Source organism: Triticum aestivum, chromosome 3D (assembly GCF_018294505.1).
Source record: "Triticum aestivum cultivar Chinese Spring chromosome 3D, IWGSC CS RefSeq v2.1, whole genome shotgun sequence".
NCBI classification, from domain to species: domain Eukaryota; kingdom Viridiplantae; phylum Streptophyta; class Magnoliopsida; order Poales; family Poaceae; genus Triticum; species Triticum aestivum.
In genome coordinates this window covers 265,590,165-265,599,658 of record NC_057802.1, presented here as the reverse complement: position 1 = coordinate 265,599,658, position 9,494 = coordinate 265,590,165, and the positions used below count along the sequence as shown (strand labels likewise).

Below are 9,494 nucleotides of genomic sequence, written 5' to 3'. Positions count from 1 at the left end.
ACATGGGGTGATGAACGAGATCTTCTGTTTGTCTTCTTTCAACATGAAGATTTGATGATATCCAGAATATGCATCCAAAAAGGAGAGCAAATCGCAACCTAGAGTGGAATCCACAATCTGATCGATGTGCGGCAAGTGAAATCTATGCAAAGCCTCCATTTCCCGTTAGCTTTGCGAACGACCACTGGATTTGCTAACCATGTTGGATGTAGCACTCCTCTGACCAAACCAGCTGCTTCAAGCTTCTTAATCTCCTCTGCAATAAACTGCTGCCTCTCCAAGGCCTACTTCCGAACTTTCTGCTTGACAGGTCGGGCATGTGGGCAGACAGGAAGGTGGTGCTCGATTACCTCCCTGGGAACACCAGGGATATCATATGGTTGTTAGGCAAACACATCGATATTCTCCCGCAGGAAGGCAACGGGCGCGCTTTCCTATTTGTCGTCAAGGGTGGGGAAGTGGATGGGGATGGGGAAGTGGAAATTGCAGTGAAGTCCACGGCTTCCCCATAAAAAAGGACGTGGTCGGGGGCCGTCTGGGTGGCTGACTTGCGAGCCCAACCATCCGTGCGCATTGACTAGGGTCGGTGGGAGGTGGTTGGACGACCGACACGCGGGCCCGAGGCGAACACCGAGACGCCACGTGCCAGTTCGTTTGTTGTCCGTGACCGTAAAGCTCGCTCAACTATGCGCCTGGAGTGGTCGAGCCAAAAAACGGACACAATTTAAGGATAGGACGGGGATGCGCGTTGGGCCGGCTCGTCTGTCCGTTTGGACCCAAACGGACACGCCCGGACCATTGGAGTTGGCCTTAGAGCATCAGTTTTTGGATCCGTCTCCCGTCCTCCCCCCGTCGGACATGTGGTTCTCAAATTTTAGAGCATCCGTTTTTGGGTTGCTCGAAAAGCAAAAACATTTCTCACCTCGCCTATAGCCATTTTTAGGGCTTCAAATTTTTGGGCATCCGTGGAGATGTTCTTAGTTGTACATCGGACACATAAATATCCAAGTTGTTATTGCAAGGTAACGAAAACAAATGATGTACTATATCTTGAATTCTTGATCATACTGTTTACGAGTAAATAAAAGAATCAAAATTAAGATATCCAGACATATGGAACAAGCACTCTACCTTCAAGAAAATTGTAGTACGTAGAAGAACAATGATTTTAACACACATAATGCACACCACATACAAGCTAAATTACATGCAACTACTCCCTCCGTCCCATAATGTAAGACGTTTTTTCACACTACACTAGTGTCAAAAAACGTCTTACATTATGGAACGGAGGGAGTATTATCTTACTGCAGGGTAGAGGCTAGCTAGCTTCTCGAAGCCTCTTGATAAGGGTATCCAGAGATTTCTTCTTTGGATTCTGCCTAGCACCCCTAGTTCCAAATGTTGAGAAATAGCTCTCTGAGGTATCCCTGAACTTCTCCGAGATAATTGCCACCTTTTTATAATCAAGCTTATTGTAGCTCTTCTCACGGATCACTGGGTTAAGGAAGTTCTCTGGGCTGTTGCTCATAAGAAGATTCACCAGCTGCCTCGGCTCCACCAGTGCAGACTTCATTTCACTTGCTGCAGAATCCTGATGAGAGTCCAGGAACAGGCTCGACATGTTCTCTGCGAATGACTCAAACATTTTAAGATCAGTATCTATACCGATGACCGCGCTAGCACTAAACCGCTTCACTGAGTCATTCAAGAATAGGGCAATAATCCTCTCAGAGATATGCACAAGAACTGCAACAAGAACACGACGGAGCACTGGAAGCGGAAGGATCTGTTGAGCAGTTGAAGTAAGAGTCTCCAGATAGATAGTGACCTCATTGGCATACTCATTGCCCCCAGCAGGTGGGTCATCAGCTATCCAGTTGACACCATCAGATTGCCGCATGAATTCATCAACCTTGGAACACAATAGCCGCAGCAGAAGCGCCTCTGCAGCATCACGAGACTTGCGAAGTGGAAAGTCACGCCGCCCACGCTCTACTGCGCGTAGAGGCACACCACACAATTGCGCTGCATGGCGTGTAAAAAACTCACACGCACGCTCCATTATGGACATGTTTGCAGCAACCTGCATTGCCTGAGAGACACTGAGACCACTGCCTGAATCCACAAGCTTCTGTATCGAAGCATTCACAACCTCTGAGAGTATCCGACCAAGGTACTTCTTCACCGCTGCATATGTGTCACCACCGCCCCCATGCGCCATGAAGCTCACCGAGTCCTCAATGAATGACCGCACAATACGACAAATATCTGGCACAGTGCATGAAAACGGCGCGACATATGGGAATGCCGGTGTGATATCAGAGCTCTGAATCCCAAAAGCAAGCACATTCATTGAATACTCATACTCCTTCCTCATGAGCATCTGATCAAACTTATCTGCAGCCAGTGCCTCTGCCACCTGTCTCCGGCAATCAGCAAGCAGCAAGTCATGGTACTTGTCCCGATGCTTAGCCAGCACGTCGAGTAGCATCCCAACTGGATAACTATATCTCCTCATTGTGGCAGCAAGCAAGGCAGCATAATCAGTTATGAGAAGCAGATGGTTTGCTGTCTGCATCCTGGAGAAGTTATCTTCCAGCACGGAGATCATCTTTCCTAGTGCAGCCTCCCACAATGCATCTACATCCACCCGGGATGTAAGTCCACCCCCTGTTCGAAACACACGGTCCTCGACAATAAAAAATCCAGCAATCTGCGCGAAGAACACCTGATGAGACTCGAGGAATGGTGTTGCCGCAATCACATCGAAGTCGGATGTTAGCTGGAGCTTCCTGTTCTCCAGGTAGTACTTCTTGAATCGCTCCCCAAGCGCCAGTGTCTGGTGTATGTGCATGGCACGGTAGAGCTGTGTGAGGTCAAACGATGCTGCAGCGGCACCATCCGACCCATCAGACGTCGCCGTGGCTGCAGCAAAGTCGTCGAGGTCACCAGCTCCGTCATCGTCCAGGGTGATCGACTCCTCCAGCGGGCGGTGCTTGGAGCGGAGCTCCTCCTGGCGCTGCCTAGCGGCAGCTGAGCGGCCAATGGCCACTTGTCCAAGGTGCCGCGAAGCAGCCCGGATGCTGACCATCCAGTCGGCGAACTCCCTGGAGATCTCGCGCTCAGCGTGGACGCGCACCGCGGGTACGAGGCTGAGCAGCATGCGGCGAAGGGCAGGAAGAGGCAGCGGGTCGGGGCGAGAGGCAAGGTTGAGATCAATGGCATCGACGGCGCGGAGGGCGAGGTAGAGACTGTGGTTGCCGGCCTGGAGGTGGTCATTAGCCCGAGCGGCGAGCGCGAGCAGGCGGACGCAGCGGTGGGAGGAGGCGAGAGCGGATGAGAGGTTCCCGGCGAGAGCTCGCGCGGCAAGGAACGACTCGAGCGAGGCAAGCAGCGGCGCTGAAGATGACAGGAGTGCGGAGTGGGAGGCGGAGAGGGAGCCCTTGAGCACCTCGGCGTCGGCGAGAAGAGAGCGGAGGTCGTCGACGGCGCGGATGAAGTCGTGGAAGTGCGCGCGACAGAGCTCCTCGATCTCGGACTCGCGGTCCCGCGCGACGGCGCGGAGCGAGGATAGAAGCGGCTCCGGCCGCCCGCAGGCGAACGCACGCCGGACAAACGGGCCCAGGTCCTCCCCCGCCGAGATGGCGGTGGAGAGCTGCGCCAGGTCTGCTTCGGACGGGGCTGAGCCGCCGCCGGCCGAAGCCGACGCTGGCGCGTCGCCGGCGAGCTTGCGCCGCATCGAGATCTGGAGGAGCTGGGGTTGTGGGAGAAAGGGAAGCTGCCGAGTTGGGCAGGACAGGGGAAAAGGAACTGTTGGTATTGCTACCAGAAGAAACAGGGGGTCGTCGGGGCAACTCGCGTGGAGTGGCTGGAAGGTGGGACCAGATAATACAGAAGTATGCGCGTGGACTAGTTGGCATGTCGGACCCATGTGTCAATTAGAGCATCCTGAATAGATGACGTATATTTTGATGCTTCAAACCGATGACGGACCTATGTCAATTAGAGCATTTCCAACACATGATGTATATTTTGATGCTCTAAATCGGTGATGTAAAAATTTAGGCCAACTCCACCGCGCGACCCCATCCTGTCCGCACGCGTTCGTTTGGGATAAAACGGACGAACCAGACGGCCCAGCGCGTGGGCGCAAACGGACTTTTGTCCGTTTTCTGTCCGCTTTCGACCCATCCCGGCCCAAGTTTGCGCCGCTTTTGGGGTGAAACGGACAGCACGCGGACGCGCGGGCCGTCTGCGCGTGTCCACCCCCTCCCTCCTTCCGGCCGCACACCCTCCATTCTTCTCCACTCTTCCCTCGTCGCCGCCGCTGCTGCCATTGTAGCTGTGCAGCTCGGACGCGCGCTCGCCCAACCCCTTCCCCCTCGGCGCCCCCGAGCTACCCAACCACGGCCACCTGATTTGCGCACCCGCTGGCCGGATTTGGGGCGGATCCGGTCGATCTTGAGCTCGCCCGGCTGTGGCAGGCCACGCCGCGCCATGGACTGGCCGGGCACCGGGCCGGAAGGCCCTGGCAGGGCCGCAAGGCCACATGCAGGCAGTGGCTTCTCCTCTAGCCGTTCGGATCTACACCGTCGGTGGTCCGCCAGCAGATACACGAATGGCGGTCGGCCGGGCTCGGTGCTAGCCCAAAAGCTCGTCGGCGCACCGTTGCCGCTCATTAAGTGCGACCACTGCCTAAAGAAGGTCGTGCGCCGCGTGTCTACAACGCCGGAACATCCCGGATGGGTGTTCATCAAGTGCTTAAACGATGGGGTATGTGCTCTTTTTAGCTTCGGTTTGTGCTCTAGATTTGACTAGTTGTGCTAACTTCAAATTTTGTTGTGTAGAATGGATGCAAGTTTTGGTATTGGGAAGAAGAGTACATCGATATATTAATAGAGCGCAATTTAGTAGATGTTCGTGCACTTTTAGCTAGCATAGAGGCTATAGATGAGACAAGTGCACTTGTTGCTAGATTAGAGGCTAGACACGAGACTAGATGCGAGGAAGCAACCTCTACTTCTTTAGACTCGAAGAAGAAAGAAACATGCAAGATGGAGGCGGCTCTTCCGCAGATCAACAATGAATACATCGAGAAGACACTAATCCAACTTACAGGAGTAGTTATGGAAGTTGGATATCTTCTAAAATGTATTCTTGTGGTTTTTGTTTTCTTTGGTCTCGCTTTTTTAGTCAAAATTTGGTGATGTATTCCCATGTACCAAGAATGAATGATGAAAAACGTTTAAGGGCTTGTAAAGAAAAAGTACATGGACAGGATGCGACCAGGATGCGTCCGTGTTGGGCGCACGGCCACCGCATCCCAGAAACGGCCAGACACGACCCATTGCCCTACCCAAACGGACAGAATCCGGGCAAAACGGACGTCCGTTTAGGGTCGCGCGGTGGAGTTGGCCTTACATCACCAAAAAGTACTTTTTACATGTCCGAAAAAGGCTCAACTCCAACAGATGGTCCAAAACAGAGATGTAAGAACATCTCCAATAGATGGTCCAAATGTAAAACTAACTAACTTTTGGACCGTCTGAGGCCAAAAACGCAGCTCCAACAAACGGTCCATATGTAAAAAAAATGGACCGCGACCTCCTTGTGATGTAAAATACAACACCTCGCGGTGCAAATTTACATCACGAGGTGCATCTGGTCCAAAACCAGCCGCCGCCTGCGAACGCCCAACCGCCAGTTCCTTTCCTTTCCCGCCCGCCCGCGACCTCCCGCCCGTCAGCCGCCGCCCCGCCGCACGCCGCCCGCATCAGATCTGGCCCCGCCCCACCCCCCGCCGTTGTTTCCACGCCGCCCGCCCGCCGCGGATCCGGTCGCGGCCGCAGCGCACGCCGCCGCCCCGTCCGCCGCAGCTCCGACCGGCCCCGGCCCGCCGTCGTAGCTCCGACCCACCCTGGCTCCGTCCGCCACCGCCCCGCACACCGCCGCCGCCCCGCAGCTCCATCCGCCACCGCCCCGCCCGGCTCCGTCCACCACCGCCCTTCAGCTCCGCTCCGCCCCGCCCGGCTCCGTCCGCCACCACCCCGGCCGCACGCTGCCGCCGCTCCAACGCTCTCACCGCTCTCCGATGGCGCCGAAGAAGACGCCGAAGGGCAAGTCGGGCTTCTTCAGCATGAGGCAAAAGCCCTCCGGTAACTTCAGAGTGGAGTTCTCCGACGCCAGGAGGCGTTGGTGGATCGGCACGTACCCCTCTGCCCACGAGGCCGCGCGTGCCTAGGACGTGGCGGTGTGGCGTGCCGAGAGGCCTCGTGAGCACCTCAACTTCCCAGAGATCGAGAGTCAGGCGGAAGCGGAGATGCTTGTGCCGCAGGGCATCAAGATGAAGGAGATCCCGATGAAGAAGAAGACGACGAAGAAGCCGTCGGTTGTCATCAGTGCCGGCGAGACCGACGAGGAGGCGATGGTGAGGTTTGCTCGGGAGCATCCGGAGTACGTCCAGGCCGAGCTGGAGTACTACTGGAAGCGTGAGGTGAAGCAAAAGAAGAAGAAGGGGGCAAAGAAGGAGGACGAGGCCGGTCCCTCGACGGTGATCCCCATCGAGTCTGTCGGATTACGGGTTCCGGCAAACCCTTGAGGTTCGAACACTGGGGTGCGCACGAAAATCTCTCTCCCTCTCTAGCTCACTCGCACAATGATCTCAAAGCCAAGCCCGCCGAACCCAAGGAACAAGGGACACAAGAATTTATACTGGTTCCGGCCACCGATGTGGTGTAATACCCTACTCCAGTGTGGTGTGGTGGATTGCCTTGTAGGCTGAGGATGAACTAGTACAAAGGGTGAACTACATCAGGAGGAGAGGTGTTCTTGAGTTCTATGAGCTGGTGAGGATGGTCTTGGTGGAATGGATCCGGTCCAAGATCAGTTGCCTCCTATGGTGGTGGCTAGTCCTATTTATAGAGGCCCCGGTCCTCTTCCCAAATGTTTAGGCGGGAAGGGATCCCACAACGGTCAATTTGAAGGGGGACAACTAGTACAAGCTATCTTGACAAAAGGTGGTCTTCGCCTGCCAAAGGCTCCGGTGGTGAGCCGTCATGGGCTCCGCGATGACCTCCGTCCTGCTGGTCTTGGTCTCGTTGCACCGATAGGGAAACCTTTGCCTGATGCCTCGGGACTCCTCGCCTGCCCCTGCCCCTTTAGCACCAAATAGGCAACCGGTACTCCGCGCCTACTGGCGCCCGCCTGGGCTTGGTCGTAATGGCTCACGTCACGGAAATCTCGCGAGGTGCCCCTCGCCTTGATCTCTCCGCTCCTCGCGAGCCAGCCTACTGAGGTTGCCCCTGAGGAAGTCTTGTGTCGTCCGCCTCGCGAGGCTTGGCCCCTCGCGAGGGTCTTGAGTGTTAGCTGATGAAGATGGGCCGTACCAGACTGTTAGTGGAGCCACGCCGTGGGCCGCAGGTAGGCAAGTCTGGGGACCCCCATTCCTAGGACGCCGACAGTAGCCCCCGAGCCCAAGGCGCACTCGGACTTGGCTTCGAGGCGAAGCCAAGGGGCAAGTGCGGAGCGTCGCGGGCCCCAACCGCCCGCGGACTTGATTGACACGTGGCGATTGACGGGACGTGGGCGTCTCCACTTCCCCACGCTGCCTCGGCAACTGCCCGACTTGACGAGTCCCTGGTGCGATCGTGGGGGTCGTCGGTTGGCCTCCTTCTGCTATAAATGGGGAGGGGGCGGAGCCCCCGTTGCTCATCTCTCCCCCATTTCTCTCGCTTCTTCTTCCTTGCTTCACTGCCTCGCCGCTCCACCCATGCCGCCGATACGGAGGTTCTCCGCCGCTGAGAAGGGAAAACCCCCCGTGAAGAGCTTGGGCCACTCCCGCCGAAGAAGAGGCTGGTCCGTCTTCGCGACGCCATCTTGAGGCGGCAGGTGACGAGGCCATGGTACGAGCGGCCTCCCCCCGGCTACCCGTTGCCTGTTTATGCCCAGGCGCAAGGCCCCGGAGAGGGAGGAGGCGGCTCGCGGTGCTCGCGCTATGGCCGTGGTAGCCATGCTATGGTGACGCGCGCCGCCGTCCCACGAACCCATGCCGAAGGCTCCTCGCGTGAATTTGTGGTGTGAGCGGCGATGCCACCGTGCACGTGGATCCGATTCCCGCCGTTCTTCGCCGTGGAGATGCCGCCGAGGGGGCCTCTCGAGCTGTGGCTGCAGCACGCCGAGTGTGGCAACCCGGCGACGGCGGTGGAGGTTGAGGTTGTCGCCCCAGGCAAGATCTTCATGACTCGCGGATGGGGCAAGGTCGCCCGTGTCTGTCACGCGGAGGGCGCCCTCGCCATCCATTTCGAGTACGATAGCGCCTCCATGTTATTCTTTAGGGTCTTCGATGGGGAAGGCCGCCGGCTGGAGTGCTGCTCTGGAGGGAGCCTTCAGGGGGGGGGGGTGCCTGGCGCCGGCCCCGCCGACAGTCCCTCCGGTAGCAGTGATGGCACCGGGGAGTCCAGCGGTTCTCCTGAGCCTGACGAGACCCCGGAGACGAGTGACGACAGCTACGTGCCCCCGAGCTCCCGCCGTGCCCAGAGCGCGGCGGCAGCGTCCGCTCATCGTCGCCGCTGATCTGGATGGGGTTGGCATCGGTCTCCAGTGGCCCACTGTTGATGATGGCGTCGGTGGTGATGCCCGTATATATAGCTTCCGATAGTCTTCTCCTTTTGTTCCCTGTGAAGAATCAAGATGAACCCCACAGGGGTGTGTAAAGAATATGTAGTGCCTTTGGTGTTAATAGCATCCCCATTATGAAAGCTTGTGTTCGCGCGTCTTGCTTCGGCTTGGTTCCCCCTTTCCAACCTTGCGGCAGCCTGGCGCTCTACACTGACAGGCCCCAGTCCCCAGGCAGGCTTCAGTCGTCGCTGGTATGCCAGGTCGCGATGCCGTGGTCAAGGCCAGGAGGTGAGCGGCCCGAGGTCCGGTAAGAGCCCCTGAGGCGCGATGCTCAAGGGGTCCCCTTTAGCATGCAAGCAACTCCTGGAAGGCAGGAAAGGTAGGTGGCGTCGCCGTAGCAAGGCTGCACGGGCTAGGAATCCTGCGTTATGGTACTGGGCTGACTCGACAGCGTGACTTATCTTTAGTGATCTTGGATCAATTCCTTAGGCCGCGCCTGACCTGCGCCTCTGCGGTCGTGGTATTGTCAGGTCGGGACCGCTTCAGGTCCTTCCCCCTCTTGCGCTCTCCTAAGTGCTCTGCATTCTCGGGTCCCGACCCTCGAGCAAGGCTCAGCCGCCGCTGGTATGCCAGGTCGCGATGTCGTGGTCAAGGTCAGGGGGTGAGGGCTGGAGAGTCAGTAAGAGCCCCTGAGGCGCGATGCTCAGGAGCCCCCTTTCACGCGCAAGCGAATCGCATGAGGAGGAATGAGCTAACGGGACCACCTGCAGCTAGTGCTTCGGAGGTTCCTGCAAGTTAGCTGAAGAGGGAACATTGCCCGTGATCGCGCCGGTTACCCAGAGGTAGATCGTCCCGTAGAGAGACGGGGGCACTGA

At 57.2% G+C, this 9,494-nt stretch overlaps 1 protein-coding gene across 1 annotated transcript; it reads right to left on the bottom strand.

The window, feature by feature from the left end:
* Positions 1–1,041: 1,041 nt before the first annotated feature.
* Positions 1,042–3,845, bottom strand: LOC123078362 (exocyst complex component SEC15B-like). Its single transcript, XM_044500844.1, has one exon. It carries the CDS (start codon positions 3,740–3,742, stop codon positions 1,322–1,324), a length of 2,421 nt encoding a protein of 806 aa, XP_044356779.1. The 5' UTR covers positions 3,743–3,845; the 3' UTR covers positions 1,042–1,321.
* Between the last annotated feature and the right edge of the window lie 5,649 nt (positions 3,846–9,494).